The following is a 16796-nucleotide window of genomic DNA, read 5'->3' as shown; positions in this document are numbered from 1 at the left end:
GTTGCCAGATTGCTCAGCTGTGTTCGTCTCGGTTCGGTCAGGGAGGCGGTCGCCGAGTCGGCACCTGAGGCCCCTTAACAAAGCGCAGGGTAACCAGATGACCGGTTCCGCACGGTCGTGCTGAGGTCGCTCTAATACTGCACCGCGGAGGCTGTGGCCTGTCGCACAGGTGTGACTCAAAGTGTCCATGTCTGTGACTTTATTCTTCAAAGGAAGGTTACGGAACAGGCTTGGACCGAGCTTCGGCCCCTCCGAGCTTCACGCTTCGACCCCGAGGCCCATTCCCAAGACACATCGGTGACTGAATCTGAAATTATTACCGAGTAACTAATAACTAATAATACATTAATATTCTCTCCACAGCGATAACCTTTTTCACTATGATGCCTATATGTAACTTCTAATATTAGGTTTGTACGCTAAGCTACTTACAGCTATTTACCTATTTAAATACTGGAGTGATTTTTTTCAAGGTTAGTGTATTGACTGATGCAATGCATCAGTTAAACCCTATAAAGCAATTATATCTAAATTACAGTGCCGCTTGAAAGTATGTGAGCCTCATAGGGACAGTCGCTATTCTTGCATAAAATATTATATTCATGGAATGTTAAATCTTGAATTTATGAACAAATGACTACGATTTACACCCCTGATTCTACTTACCTGCTTGTTCAAGCAAAGTTACTTGGGCTTCACTTATTTTTACACCTGCGCTACTACACCCATGATGTCTTCTGCAGGAACGTATGGAATCGGTCATTACGCACCTATCGTGTCACATGAGAAACACTGATTCTCATTAGATAATCGTTTTGTGGTAAAAACTAAAGGGCACGGGGGTTCACATACTTTCAAGCAGCACTGTACATACATAGTGAGTGACCCATTAAAATATGTTGATGCTTCTTTACAATGAAAACCAAAGGTGTCTGTATTTCCCTGTTTCCTGCATGTCAGCAGTGTAAAGACCTGGATCTATTTCAAGTAGATGGTGTTTTGGTGGAGAGAAATGGAATCTCCTCTGTTGTCCCCACACTGTCCCTTATTGCGAACCCATCAAAATGTTTGTGCTGTGCGTCATATTCCAAGCAATCTGGTAATGGACTGTAATCCCGAGTGTCACATGAGGGCTTTTTTGTGAGGGCCGCTGGGGGTTTTTGAGCTGACATCCCAGGCAGCTGGCGGACACGTCTTGGCTGGAGCGGGACACACGTCCGGGGTGTGTGTTTGTCAGTCGTCCACCTCCCGCTGCTAGTCCCACGCTGGTCACGTGACTGAGTTCGGCGGGAGATGAGGCGACGAGGGGCCGAGAGGCCCGGTCATTATAGCCGCCTGATTCCCGTATCCCGCTCGGGCCGTCTACACGCATTTACATCCATGACTGATACTATCTCATCTACTGGAAATGACACTTCCATTTACGCTTCTCTGGGAAACACATCCCAACTGTGAGAAAATCACAGACCAGATGGCAGGCAGTCGGGGTCCCTTCCTCTTCTTCTCCTTTCGGCTGAGCGCACGAAAATGATCCCGTTATCAAGTCATCATACAGCATGTTTGCTGGTGTCTTCTTTCCAGAATGCAATATGAATAAATATTCATACATGTCCTGTACCACAGTCTGACTCACTGTATGTATGACTTTAAAAAATTGATTACTTAATAAGCCCACAACCTAGCGGTCAGAGCTACCGCCTTGGGACCTGAAGGCTGTTGATTTGAATCCCACCGCCTGCTGCAGTGCCCTCGAGCATGGTACTAGCCCTAAAATGAAATGGTAGACATTACCCTGCTCTGTAAATGGGTTAATCATTGTCAATAGCGTAACGTCATATGTTTCTTTGGAGAAAAATGTTGGCTGAATGAATAAATATGAAAAGATGAACTTGTTTAGGTTCACATTTGTCAAATTGCTGACACTTCTCTCCAAGGAGGTTCACAGTGTTAAGCTATTGACACTGGTTTACCCATTATACAGCAGGGTCATTTTCTTTTTTCGCTAACTTTATCCTGGTCTGGGTTACTACGGTCCAGAACCTATCCTGGAATAAGAGGGTGCTGGGTTTGAGGGGGTACACCCTGGATGAGACACCACACACACTCCTCCATTCACCCATTGCAGGCGAGTTAGTATCGAGTAAGTACCTCGAGTAAGGCTACTGCAGCAGGAGGTGGGATTCGAATCTGGCTCCTTTGAGTCCAAAGACAGCAGTTCTAACCACAAGGCCACCTGCTCCAGCGACTCTGTCCTTGTTCCAGATTTCTCCTCTGTTTATAAACCTAGGAGAGGGTTATTAATGAGACGCTTTCACCGGTGCGTCGTCAGCTGATGAGCAACGAAGTTATGCAATGTATGAAAATCCAGCGCTGAAATCCAGGTCTGGTGTTTACAGTTCCTTTGCACGTAGCGCTGTGTGTGACGCGCGAGCCTGCCTGGGCAGCCGCCTGCAACGAGAGAGCCGGCGCGCCCCCCTCCCCCCTCCTCCAGCTCCTCCACAGATCCGCACGCTCATTGACGCCGCGGCTGCCGCTGCACAAGGTCACTCCGGAGGGTTCTTTTCAGAGGGAGAGGAGTAGCCGCGGCGCGTTGCGATGCAGGAGCGTCGGGACAGGCGGACGTAGGGGGGAACTCGGCCGGATCGGGTTCGTGAGAAAAGGATGCCTTTGCACCCGTGTGGAAGAAGGAGGTGCAGTGTTCCCTCGTCACCGGAGGAGCTTCCTGAGCTGCAGCATCGCCGCTGCCTTGTGACGGCCAGGCGTTACACTCCAGCCACCTCCGCCGCTGTTCTCCGGGCGACGATGTAAGGAGGAGAGTGGGCTGCCAGCGGAACAGGAGGGGAAAAAAAGAACAGAAGCACAGCGCTGGGTCGGGGGGAGCAGCGGCCGCTGCTGCCCCTCTGCATTGAGATGCTCTGAGGGGGTCCTCTTTGTGCTTCTCCTTCGACCTTCAACCCCACACCCCCCCTCCGCAGAGCCCCAGCTCCACCATGTCCTTGGCGTTCTGCGGCAATGACAACAACTCGGGTGCCTACAACGTGGACCGCGGGGTGCTCAACAACGGCTGCTTCCTGGATGCCCTCACCGTGGTGCCCCACGTGTTCCTGCTCTTCATCACCTTCCCCATCCTCTTCATCGGTGAGTCATACCGTACGGACCCGTCTGCGCACCGCATGCGATCTTCACCTGCAGGCGCATCACGACCGTGTGCGACATTTAAATAAGGCTGAGGCTGAGTGCAAATGAGCTCCTGGGTGTGAAAGCACAGCTTTTCTAACCGTATATTCTGCAGATTTCCTGATCCAAATCCTGTTTGAAGTTGGAGTTTCTCAGAAGTGGATTTGACCACACTGATGCTGGTGTCATATTATTTGCCATAGATTTAGTACATAAGTCCCAGTTATATATTTTAATCGTTACACCTTAGTGTTCCTGTGTGTAGAGTGACCAGGAATCAGGTCCCTCTGGGAGGTATTAATGAATGCCTTTCTTTTACATGTAACCAGGGATTAACTTCGGCATGAAACTCATCCCACACACTCCTTTGGCAGAACCATTAGCGTTCAGAAGGAAATCGAGCCGCGGTGCACGTTCGGAGCCTGCTGTGGGATAAACGTTATTTTTACGTTGGATGAACGTATGCGAGCTTCACGACGGGATCCGTACCGTTGAGTTTTGGGTCATCCTCTTCTGCAGAGTGAAGTTACCACCCTCCTCTGTGTGTAAACCGTGTGGTAGATCTCACAGATGTGTTTATCATGTCAGGCCGCGAGGGTCATTAGGAGCACTGACACCTTCTTGAGCTTCTGATTGGTGGAACACAGCAAAAAAGCAGGCAGCAACTTTCACTCGTGATGATTTAAGGGTGGAATTAATCAGGCGGAAGGGGATCGATAGGTTGAAAATCAGCATTGTTTCAACTCGGATGTGTCACTGCCACCGTACGGCACGGAGAGTCTCATTTCCTCGAAAGTGCTAAGCGGATGCTGATGGATGATGCGTGCCGGCATTGCCGTGGAGACATCCTCTCTGATCCTCTACCCGCTGTGTCCTGCAGGTTGGGGCAGCCAGAGCTCTAAGGTGCACATCCACCACAGCACCTGGCTCCACTTCCCGGGACACAACCTGCGCTGGATCCTCACCTTCGTGCTCCTCTTCGTGCTGGTGTGCGAGATCGCCGAGGGTGCCGTGTCGGATGGGTACGAGGCGCCGGTGCACACGGGGGGTTGAGCTGCACGACTGTGAGCTCATGAGACACCAGTCAAGCATCAATGAGATGCCTTACCTTCAATTCCTGTTCCCAGAATTCCTATTAATCCCACTCCCGATTATTAACGTATGGAAGAAGCCCGTACCCTCTGGCTCGTACGTCTCCGGGGATTCCTGCTGTTTCCCTCATGCGTGTTTCATGTGTGCTGCAGCGAGGCAGAAAGATTTCTCCTTCTGATCTCCAGCACTCAGAGGTTTACATCATGAGTGTTGGCTATGGGTTCTGTAGATACATACCATGGAACTCCTACACTTGCTTTACTCATTTGCTCCTTGAAAAGGTCTTGGAAAGTGTATCTTTGAGTGTGTCTGAGTGGGTGTAGGTGGGTGGTGGTGTTCAACAACCTTTCCCCTTTCTCTCCTCCTCCAGGTTCACGCAGTCTCCCCACTTACACCTCTACATGCCTGCTGTACTGGCCTTCCTGGCTGCTATCACCTCCATCGTCTACTACCACAACATTGAGACCTCCAATTTCCCCAAGCTGCTGCTCGGTATGTCCTCAAGCCTTTGGCCTCCGTCAAAAATGTTATTCCTTGAGATCCTGACTTGCTTAGCCAGTCAGTCATGTTGGGGAACACCTGGGACTCGATGTCATTTTAGGCGTGACGTTTCCATGAATCCTGGCAAGGATTTCCAAAGCGTAACATAAATAGCATCAATATGCGGTGACTTAACATCCTCACAGGCCTGTAAGGCATCTAAAGCTTGCGGGTTTGTTGCATTGATGGTGCTGGTCGTCCCTTTCATGGTGCCATGTGAGCTGTATATATTAGTAGAAGCTCAGATCCCATGGCTAAGGCATTTGGATGGGAATGAAAGGTGCCATAAACAAGCATGTTGGGTAAAAATAGGGCCAAAGCTTGAGAGGGCTCCTGTTGATGATTTGTGCTTTAGAATGTCACATAATCTATACTTGGCACAGTGACCCACATCTGGTTTCACTCAAGTCCATTATATATCTTACTGGCATCATTTTTTGGCGGCGACGAGTCTCCCGTTTTGGAAATCGAATAATTGCTGGAGGTGAAGTCCAGCGAAACCCATCGAACTCTTTTGTGGGTCTGATCCACGGTTCAATATGAAGCAAAAGTGTTTGGTAAAGTGTCAAGCTCCCGCCAGCTTCAAAGTGCCCTTTTCTTTTATATTTTCGCTTGAACCTTTAACCCCCCCCTTCTCCGGCATGACCCTCTCCTAATTGTGAGACCTGCTCTTTCCATCCAGGGGCTCAGCAACAGGTGGAAGTCACGTTAACGATTAATCTGGGATGGTGCTGGCTAAAAATAACCCTTGACTTCGTTCTTGATGGGCACAGCAGGCTCCTTTGGCCATGAATTATTAAAAAACGACAGCAGTGCATGATATAGATACTGCGCTGGTCATGTCATACAGAAAAGCATACCTAGAATGCTATGCATTTAAAGGGTCGCACATCGAATGCATAATTAGCTATCATCCATTACCGGCAGTTTTATCCATGACCAGTTTAGTATTGTGGTGTTTTAAATATGCCGAGGTTTTCATTTCCTGCTGTTTCATTACATGGCATTGGTTTGTTTTTGGGGGTGCGGTGGCGCAGTGGGTTGGACCGCGGTCCTGCTCTCCGGTGGGTCTGGGGTTCGAGTCCCGCTTGGGGTGCCTTGCGACGGACTGGCGTCCCGTCCTGGGTGTGTCCCCTCCCCCTCCGGCCTTACACCCTGTGTTGCCGGATAGGCTCCGGTTCCCCCGCGACCCCGTAAGGGACAAGCGGTTCTGAAAATGCGCGCGTCCGTGCGTGTGTGTGTGGTTTGTTTTTCCCTCTAATTTTGATGTAAAGTTTTACGGCATCTGTCCATCCGTTATCGATAACTGCGAGTGAACCGCATGGTCATGGAGTGTGAGGCAGAATACACATTGGATGGGACACACACACACAGGGCAATTTAGAGTCACCGGTTTAACTGAAATATGCATCCGGACTGAAAGGAAACCAGGGCAGCTGGAGGAAACCCACACAAACCCAGGGAGAACATTCAAACAACACAGAGATTGAGGCCAGATTTGAACCCATTTCCGAACGCACAGCCACGAAGAATTTCTATCCGCTCTGCCAACCATGCTCCATTTTCACCGCAGTCTGTGCCATGTTCTGGGGGCGACGTGTCCGTGACGCCACGTTCCACTTCCTTCCCTCCCTTCAGCTCTATTGATCTACTGGGTTCTGGCCTTTGTCACTAAAACCATCAAGTTTGCCAAGTACTACGAGCAAGGCGTGGGCATGGGCCAGCTGCGCTTCTGCATCACGGGCCTGCTGGTGCTGCTGTACGGCCTCCTCCTAGCTGTGGAGATCAACGTCATCCTAGGCAGGGTGAGCGTCGGGCGGAGGGGATCGCCGCGATTTTACGTGCGCATGCTTGTGTGTGCGCATGTATATGTGCGTGTTTATCCGTGTCGGCATGAGCACAACTGTCTTTTGGGATTTTTTCATTTACAAGCGTGTGTGTGTGTGTGTGTGTGTGTGTGTGTGTGTGTGTGTGAAAATGTCACTGTGTGGGAACGTGCTCGCGTGTGTGTGTGTGTGTGCGCAGAAAATCCGGCGTATAGCTCACTGAAACCCCATGGCACCCAGAACAGAACACATCACTGATCCTCCCTGTAGGATGTTAGAAATGAAGAATTTTTCACTCACTATCTTTGGGGGGGAATCAGTTTTTTTATTTATTGACAAAAACAAAAATTCCATCACTTATATGGAGGTGGTGGAACAGCAGACCATCCCCTCAGTCCATCGAGCGAAGAGCTTTTGACTGCATGTATCTCACATGAGCGATTAATGACAAAAAATTGATTTTAATATCCCCGAACAATTTATTCTATAACCAAAGCAGCTGAATGCGAAAACGCACCGAATCCACTCAAAGTCAAACTGGTTTATCCAGCCCCTGTGAGCACAGGAAGAGCTGCGCGTGCGCATCGTACCCTAGCGGGAGTCTGGATCCCCCGTGCTGGATGTTGACGGAGATGCGCGAGACCACGTGGGCTGGGGAGCTCGGAGGGCCCGTCGGGGGAGGGGGCTGAGAATGGGATTCGTGCAGGATGATGCAGTGTGAAAACGAGGCCAATGTGAAGTCAGTGTGGTGTTTCAGCATCAGCGCAGTATCCCTGGCGGAGGGTTGAACCCGTGCTGCGTGTGCGTTCTCCTTTTCTCAGACAAGGGTGTTACATTAAAGGTTTAAACCTATATGAGCTGTGGGTGCAGTGGTTTCAGCGGTGGTTTCAGGGTTGTGCTGGCAGGGCTGGGGAAGGGGGGCAGGTTGGACACAGGTGTATGGGACATCTCAAAGGCTGATCCCATTTCACAGGACAGGACTGGTAGTGTACGGAGCTGTACTGGACATTGTGTGTATTCACACTGTTGAAAAGCCACAAGGGATACCTTAAGCATGGTTAAAATAAGTCCTAATTTCCGTGATTCCGTTTTCTGGAATACTTTCCCAAAAAAAGGAGTCGGGGGCAATGAATTCCTCGCAGATTTTCCCGCTTGCATCATCTCCCTGTTGTTCCACCCTGAAAACACACTTTACTGACACAATCCCCGGTACCCCAGGGCTGCACCCTCGGACCCGTTTCTTTCTGCTGCTCTCCGGCGTGGCTCCCTCAGCCCGCTGAGGTCGCAAGACTGGTTCTTCACTGTGAATAAAAATAGCATCGGGTTTCGAGGTGACTTGCAGATGCTGCAGTCGCTCGGAATAAGAATGCGGTGAGTGACCCATTTTCCCGAACCCGGCGCCGCTGATGTTGTCAGCTCTGCGCTTTTGAAGGCAGCCGTTTTAATAAGGCAGCTCTTTGATTGTTTCTCACAGTGATGTCACAATTACTCCTTGGTATAAATACACTAGCACAGTCTGCCTGTTATTTCAGTAGAATATTGCACGGCCGTTGTTTTCAGTGACATTACCGAACATCAGCACGAATTTGCTCACCTTAGCCCCGCCCTCGTGTGTAAGACGAGGCCGAATGCAGCCAATATCAGCGTCCCTAGTTCTAACGGCACTCATCCTCGGGGAGACTTTCCAGCCCAAAAATATCCAGGTGCGTTTCCGCTCCCGGCTGCGGTCGGATGAAGGCGATGCCCCGAAAGGGGTGAAATCCTGTGTGTGTTTTCCTCTGATCATCCTTCGCACACTTTCTAATCTCAGCCTCACTGCTACGAACCTGTATGCCAGTAAGAACGGATACGTTCTCCATTTGCGTCAGCAGGCCGTGCTTTGTCGCCCTTGCAAACCACAGCGCGCTATGCCGATTAACAAAATGTATAGTCAGCCATGCTAATTAGCGACACGCTCCCATTAATCCAGCGTCCTTCCAGCGTTGTAGCCGAAGCCAACTTCTAAAAAGAACGAGAGGATAATAGGTCACCGTGAAGAATAAAGACTCTCCTCCCGTGTTAGATGATAAATCTTTGCCAGATAATTACAGACTCCCACCGTGGGCCTTGTTAGCGGTGGCGGCGGCGCTCATCTTCTGCCGAGAACGGAGCAGCGAGCAGCACTGTGTGTGAAATGACTACCTGCAGAGCCGCGTCCCGCTTCAGTGGGACAGAAAGCCGATGTTGCCGGTGTGTACGCGCCTTGATAATTGTGGACATTTACAACCGTGATGCACTTGACCGTGCCAAGGCTGGCTCCGAACCCTGGTATACCGCATTACAATGAGATCAGTTTAACGCAGAGAGCAGCGGGCAAAAAGCCCACGAGGGCCAGACCTCTGCATCATCTTCATGCTCCATATGAATGGTGTGCAGCAGTATGCAAAATGAGAAAGCGTTATTATAAAGTCATAGAGGACATTATATTGAGTTCAGTGTCCTTGTCTTGCTTGAGTGCATAAATGCATTGTGTGTGTGCGTGTGTGTGTGTGCATGCGTATGTCATTGAATGAAAGTAACTATGTATTGCTGTGTCCGTGTACAGTTCCAGTCAAAAGTTCGAGTTCGACTTGATAGAAACTAGTCCCCCCCCCCCCCCCAGTTTTTTGTTGTATTAGTTTTGCATTGTGTGTTCTTTCCATAGAAAAGTGCACGGTTTTCATTTCATTTTCATTGTCCTTTTCATACTTTTCACCTAAAATGTACATTTGAAATATACAGTTACAGTTCAAAGCATAGATAATTTTGAAATAAACCTTGTTTCGAGCAAGTGTACTCAAACTTTCGACTGGACAGTACACATTTGCTGCAGTTTGTTGGTGTTGAAAGGTGCGTTTGCAATGCTTGTGTTGTGTATCGGCAAGTATGCAGCACTGTGTTTGTCTATGTGTTTGTGAGGACCTATGTAGTGGCTGGTTAGGAAATTTATATGTCTTTACCTTTAGTGTGTGTTTTTACCTGTCTTTACTGTACCTGTATGTGTCTGTAATTCACCTGAACTGTATCTGCGTGTCTGTGCTGTACCTGTGTTTGTGTGTGTGCGTGCACTGTACCTGTGCTGTCTCTCTGTCTCTCTCTCGACGTGTCACGCTCCCATGTGATGGGTGGCCTTTTCTTGCAGCGGTATATGTGTTTCAAACACCCCACAGAGGTGAAGCCACCCGAAGACCTACAGGACCTGGGCGTGCGCTTCCTGCAGCCCTTCGTCAACCTGCTGTCCAAAGGCACCTACTGGTGGATGAACACCTTCATCACCTCCGCCCACAGGCGCCCGATCGACCTCAAGGTCATCGGCAGGCTGCCCATCGCCATGCGCGCCCTCACCAACTACGTGCGGCTGCGCAGCGCATTTGAAGCACAAAAGGTACGGTGCAGAGAGCCCCGTCCACAACCGGTGAGAGGATGTGTCGGTGGCCCCCGCCCACTTGTATGGATATACGGGCCTCCCCCCGTATGGACTGATGGAGACACAGACAGACAGATCTGAACTGGGATAGCTCTGAATCATGGGCAGGACACCCACTGGCATGTCCTCGGGGTGATTTGTTGTTTCGTTCAGAGACTATTTGCTTTGTGTGGACACCGGGTAGGTGTTGGGTCAAAATGGCCAAAGCTCCAAAGCTCCGGCCTGAGCCGGGATTTACCTTTGGTCTTTCAGTCTGGAAAGATCAGATCACGACTCAAAGCCGAAGCCCAAGGGGTCCCATTTCTTAAAGGGCACCCGGTGCACTGGTGCTCTGCCCTGCCTCTGCTGTTGCTGCTCCTTTTAAGCGGCCATCCTGATGCAACCGTGTTTTATACGTCTGGTGTAACAGAGAGGCCGAGCTGTAAACTACTCATGAGAAGCTCTGATTATCTTCAGTAAATATTGGGGGGGAAAATGACATTGCAAAATGGCAGCATTTGCATGACTGTGTACAAATGTCAAACACGCAATCAGGAGATGTTGGGAACATTACAGTGGGAAGATTTTTTATTTTTTTTTTCCTGAGGTTCCGTTTATTTTGGATTTTGTTTGTTGTCATTGCCACAAGTGTTCAGGCCAGAGGAGACTGTTCATGTACACAGAGCTAAAAGTAACAGAAAAAAAGGGCAGCAGGTAGTGTTGTCCAATCAGAGCTGCTGCCTTGTCCTCGAATGACAGAGGTTTAAATCCGACCTCCTGTGGGGGTACCCTTAATCACGGTACTCACACTAAAAAAAGAACTGTAAGCTGCTTTGGGGGAAAGTCTCATATCAGTAAATTCATGTAAATTAGAAATACATAGAGGGTATCAAAACTAGCCTAGAGGTAAAACACGGTGTCAGTTTTAGACAACTTGGGTCATAATTTCAAGCAAGTGTGATAGTTATTCTGGGTTTGCTGCTCTCGGGCAACAGGAACACCGGAAAGCTCTGGAAGCACATCCTGTGGGAACACTGCTCAGATGTCTCACACACGGGACTTTCGCAGACATGAATGATGGAGCTGAGGACGCCAGTCGCCTGCCTCCCACCCAACACAGGGGGCAGTGACCCACTCCAGTGAAGCTCTTTGAAAAAGGAGGGATTCCCAGCAAGATGTCGACCCCGGGGCCACGGGGGTGCGGGGGAGGGCGGCGGGTCGAGAGTTGATAGTTTTCCATTGCGCAGCGAGGTCAGGCCGTGCGTTCGGCAGTGCCATCGATGAGTCCCCTTCCGCTCGTGGGACAGGGAAGCTCCAGTCGCGCGTCACTGTGAATGCGCTGACATCTCGACCCCGCGGCCGGGTGCAAAAACTTTGGCGTCATGGGAAAGGAGCCCCGGTTACGCTACGCGGCTCGGAGCCCCCCCCGGCCACTTGTGCTTTGAACCACAGGTAACTCCATGTTCCCGCGGCGAAGGTGGCGTCAGCGCTTGCGACAGAGGTCGCGTCCCGTGAGAAAGGCTCACGTGGGACCGTACTGCGGGGGGACACGTAACGTTGAGTCATGAACTCCTTCCACCACTGGGCTTCTTCACTCTTCTGGTGTCCCGGCGCAAAGCGAAACTCTCGGAAGTTCTGTCACCGCTGAAAACTGCTGCTCTAGGTGATTTGTAGAGGATTTTAATCACATTAATAAAAGATCCTCCAAAGCCAAGTTTTTGTAGAACTATAAAGAAGAAAGTGCAGTTCCCTGTATCGAATACCTTTTCTGCATCCAGTGATGAGATTGTCTTTGCTGAGAGACATTTATAAGACTGAAAGGTGGCGCTTGTTATTTTTAGAATGTTGGTCTTTGATTAATTAGTTTGATCGGGGTGGATAAGTGATGGGATAATTGCTTCCAGCCTGTTTGCAAGGGCCTTGCGTATTATTTTAAAGTCATTATTGATCGGCGAGATGGGACGACAACCGCAATATAATATTGGCTCTTCGTTTTCATTCTGCAGTAATGATATGCGGGGCGTATTTATATGCACTGGAATATTTAATATTTTCTGTTCGACACCATTCTGTTGAATACGGGTGGTACTGATTTTGCAAAAATGTTTGTAAAATTCTTCAGGATAGCCATGGTTCAACATTCACGTGAACAGTTTTGTCAGAGCACCCCTAGAACAACTTACTGTTCAAAAATGGGTGTTGAATGTTTTAAAGACACTTCTGTATATGATAAATCAAGAAAAAAGATAGGATAGCGTTGTGGATGCTCCTTTAGCCGCATTCTACATACAGTGCCCTCCACTAATATTGGCACCCTTGCTAAATATGAGCAAAGAAGGCTGTGAAAAATTGTCTTTATTGTTTAATGTTTTCATCTTTCGTTCCAAAATTCACAGAAATACTCTGCTCTCATGGATATCAAACAATTGCAAACACAACATAGGTTTATCCAACAAAAAATCTTTGTTAAATATATGTGTGTCACAATTATTGGCACCCTTTTAGCCAATACTTTGTGCTACCTCCCTTTGCCAAGATAACAGCTCTGAGTCTTCTCCTATAATACCTGATGAGGTTGGAGAATACATGGCAAGGGATCTGAGACCATTCCTCCATATAGAATCTCTCCAGATCCTTCCAATTTCGAGGTCGACGCTGGTTGACTCTCCTCTTCAGTTCACCCCACAGGTTTTCTATGGGGTTCAGGTCAGGGGACTGGAATGTCCATGGCAGGACCTTGAGTTTGTGGTCAGTAAACCATTTTTGTGTTGATTCTGATGTGCGTTTTGGATCATTGTCCTGCTGGAAGATCCAACCACAGCCCATTTTAAGCTTTCTGGCAGAGACAGTCAGGTGTTCATTTAATATCTGTTGATATTTGATAGGATATACATGGCATCATAGACTCTAACAAAATGTCCAGGTCCTCAGGCAGAAAAACTGCCCCAACACATTAAAGAGCCACCACCATATTTAACCGTGGGCATGAGGTACTTTTCCATATGGCTACCTCTCCGTGTGCGCCAAACGTTTATTGTCAAAAAACTATTTTGGTTTCATCTGACCATAAAACCCAATCCCATTCGAAGTTCCGGTGGTGTTTGGCAAACTGAAGATGCTTGAGTTTGTTTTTGGATGAGTAGAGGATTTTTTCTTAACTTGTGTGATGTAGGTGAAGTCGGATTGTACTTCTGGAGACTTTCTGACCCCAAGACGCAACTAACTTCTGCAGTTCTCCACCTGTGATCCTTGAGTTTTTTTGGCTACTCGAACCATCCTCTTCATAGTGCATTGAGACAATATAGACACACGTCGTTTTTCAGGTTGATTCATAACATTTCCAGTTTACTGGAACTTCTTAATTATTGCACTGATGGTGATGGTGGAAATGGGCATTTTCAGTGCTTTTGCTATTTTCTTATAGCCACTTCCCATTTCCTCAAGCTCAACAGCCATTTTTCGCACATCACAGCTATATTCCTTGGTCTTACCCATTGTGATGAATGACTAAGGGAATTTGGCCTGAGTCTTACCTCAAATTTACACCCCTGTGAAACAAGAAGTCATGGTTGAACAATCTCCTGTTCCTTGTCACCCAGGTGTACTAAAAAATATAAAATATCTATTGGAATATACTTCAAATATATTTTTCATAGGGGTGCCAATAATTGTGGCACATATATTTAACAAAGATTTTTTTGTCGGATAAACCTGTGCTGTGTTTGCAATTGTTTGATATCCATGAGAGCAGAGTATTTTTGTGAATTTTTTGAACAAAAGATCAAAACGTTAAACAATAAAGACAATTTTTCACAGCTTTTTTTGCTCATATTTACCAAGGGTGGCAATATTAGTGGAGGGCACTGTACATATCCACTTCAAAACTACTAGAACACCACATCTTAAATTATCAAGAAGGTTCCATGAGTCAATAACAAATAACATACGATCAGCACAAAAAGCAGGGGTGTGTGGATGAGCATGTCTAAGTAATGTGATCAGAGAGATGGAAGTGGCAACAAAATTAAAAATAATCGGTGCCGTTGCGTGAAATTAGTTCGTAGCTGGATGCACACAGTGGAATTTTATTGCCCATTCAAGAGCAAATATGGATGATGCACTTCAGAGGTTCATAAGGGATGCTGCTTCAGGGGAGAAAGATGCTGTAGTGCCCTGTTTTTTGGGTCCCTCTCGCTTCCCAGACAGTTGGGCTTGGAATATGTGATGGACATGGTGGGAAGGGTCTGTGATGATCATTCCCACTCTATTTCTGGTAGGTACTTGCTTTGCAGAGTCTGAGATACCTCACAGTCTGAGATGAACATAAATACAGAGAAGTGCAAAAAAATAGATATGATTAAGAATTCAGGATGCACTGCAGGGGTGCGTGGTCGTGTTGAACATGCTCTCAGTCTTAAACTCCGTCGAAGCTCCAGGCAAAGTTTATTATAGCAACTCTAGGGTGGCTCTGGGAGCAGATCGCCTTGTTAGCACACAGAGGCTCATGTAAGTCTGTCCATCCCTGATGCAGGGGGCCTGAGGACAGAGGCTGATCCCTCTTCCTGTTTCCCATCTTCCCCTGTTGTGCAGAAACCACAGGGGTCCCAGCCCCAAGGGCCCAAGTGGATCTGGAGGGCCCTGAGGCAAGCCTTCGGACGACCCCTCATGCTCAGCATCACCTTCCGCTTCCTGGCTGATCTGCTGGGTTTCGCCGGGCCGCTCTGCATCTCCGGGATCGTGCACCACATCAGCAAGGAGAACAAGACTCCGCCGCCCCCGGTACGAGGAGTCTGCCTGGGAAGTTGTGGAGGGGGGGAGGTGTTCTGGGGCCCTGCAAAGCATGTTCTCCGTCCCAATTCACTGTGACTCTTAGATCAGATGTTGATATCACATCAGTCCACCTTCACGTAGAGGTTAGACCCTCAGCATAACCTGATTAAATATTTACATGAACCCAGAGATGCAGGGTTTCACTTTACACACTTTCAGCCGTTCATATGCTCCTTGGTATCATTTACACACTCCTTGAGAGCAAAACACTTGAACAAAAGGAGACTATTTTCATTAGGTCAGCATAATAAGGTACAGACAGTAAAGTGCACAAACGTACAATTTTTGCAACGTCTTGACAGTGAAAATCAATCATTTTTTAAATGAGCTTTAAAATCTGGAATTTGGAGTTCCTTTCCAAACCCAGGGACCAACAGAATTTTTATGGAACTTTGTGATTTTCTTCAGTTCCGTTATGTGTTTGTTTCCAAGCTGGAAACGTTACATTGCAATGTTATTTATTTATTGTGCATTTACAGTGTATTATGTAGGCTTCCTGTTTCGTGGATAGATGGTTGTTTTTTTTAATATGATTTTAAATGAATGGAAAGAAAGCAGTTAAAAAGGCTTAGTTACGAGAAATTTCCCAGGGCACCAGATCAAGAAGTCAAGGGCTTCTGAAGGAGCTTTCTCAGAGGGAATTTGCCGAAACAGCTCTTGAAAGGGGGCATCGATACATTTCTCAGGCCCACTTTCATAAATGCACTGTACTCACGTTGCTCCGTGAAATTCAACTGAACGTTTGGTGACTCTTTCCTCCGCCTGGACTCATGCGGCGTCCTTCACCTGACCGTGATCCTCCGGGTCAAAGACCCCCAGTTTCGTTTCGTTTCGTTCTCTGGGTGATTATTGTGCATTGAATATATTGCAGTCCAGTGTGTTTGTAGCGAACACGAACTCGTCAACGGCTCAACTGCTCGCTCTGTGATGTGTAAATGCAATCTATTGACACGTAATTGCACGAGTCTTTCCCAGGGGAGCGATTATAGCCTCTCGAGTGTCAGAGAAGTTATTTGGTTACACGCTCGGCTGATAAACCGATCCTCCTCTCAGCTCCGTGTTTTTAGATATATTTTCATGTCCCTTAGTGATATCATTCATTGTTAAGTATAAGCTGCACTTAACATGAATTATTGCAGTGCTGGAACAGCTTGTGTTGTGTATCATGTGTATCATGACCAGGTGTTGGGGACCGAAAGGACATCAGAGTTTGTATTCAGTTGAGTCATACATACATACTGGGGTTTGGGGGGACACTTGACTGAGACATCTCCTCTTCCCCTATTTTTATTGCTGCGAATTATTATATTCCTCGTGTGCATTCTGATCAGCATGCATGCCGTGGGCTGGAAAGCAGACTTGTTTTAGGTTAATTTTCCCCAATTTTTCATTTTAAAAACTCATTTCTCTATTTAGGAAGCAGGTGCAGAAAGGACAGCAAGTGTTTCTCACATGTCAAAAATAGCGTTCTTATTTCTTCTCTTATATAGCGTTATGCTTTAAGTGTTTCAGGAGGCAGTTTTGGGACTATGGGGAGGTTGGGGGGTTATGATGCAGTTCAGAAGGATTTTTTGGAAAACTCAGAATAGGACATACTGTACGTTAATGAAAAGCCGGATTTATTGCTATGTGTTTAATTGACTAAACAGAGACTGATGTTGTGAACATCTGGCAGTTATTATCACGCTATTATCCACAATGCACTCATCGCTTTTGCAGTACAACTTGCCAGATTCGGCTGAAATATTTATTTTTTTTATATAACATCAGTTTTATTTAATATTTGAACTGTTCGTAGAGTTTAATGTTCTAGGTATTTTTTCTCCAGGCATTTGTGAAAGAACATTATAAGGAAAAGAGCCAAATGAGTTCTTTCCAGCTTTTTGCAAATTCCTGTAATAGTACTT

At 47.5% G+C, this 16796-nt stretch overlaps 1 protein-coding gene across 3 annotated transcripts in view; it reads left to right on the top strand.

Annotated features, from left to right (window-relative positions):
- Window positions 1-16796, top strand: part of abcc8 (ATP-binding cassette, sub-family C (CFTR/MRP), member 8) — a 46102-nt gene that overhangs the window by 1254 nt on the left and 28052 nt on the right. For 2 of the 3 annotated variants that reach the window (XM_018765512.2, XM_029252390.1), the window contains exons 2-7: window positions 2976-3138; window positions 4058-4199; window positions 4640-4761; window positions 6448-6614; window positions 9796-10038; window positions 14650-14838. In XM_018765512.2, the coding sequence (XP_018621028.2) occupies window positions 2976-3138; window positions 4058-4199; window positions 4640-4761; window positions 6448-6614; window positions 9796-10038; window positions 14650-14838 (1026 nt within the window). Of the gene's footprint in view, window positions 1-2396; window positions 3139-4057; window positions 4200-4639; window positions 4762-6447; window positions 6615-9795; window positions 10039-14649; window positions 14839-16796 lie in introns of all 3 variants that reach the window. The other variant, XM_018765513.2, reaches the window with a different exon arrangement.

This window comes from Scleropages formosus, chromosome 5 (assembly GCF_900964775.1).
Source record: "Scleropages formosus chromosome 5, fSclFor1.1, whole genome shotgun sequence".
NCBI lineage: Eukaryota > Metazoa > Chordata > Actinopteri > Osteoglossiformes > Osteoglossidae > Scleropages > Scleropages formosus.
Note: the sequence above shows the minus strand (reverse complement) of the source record. Positions and strands in the feature narration are given on the sequence as shown.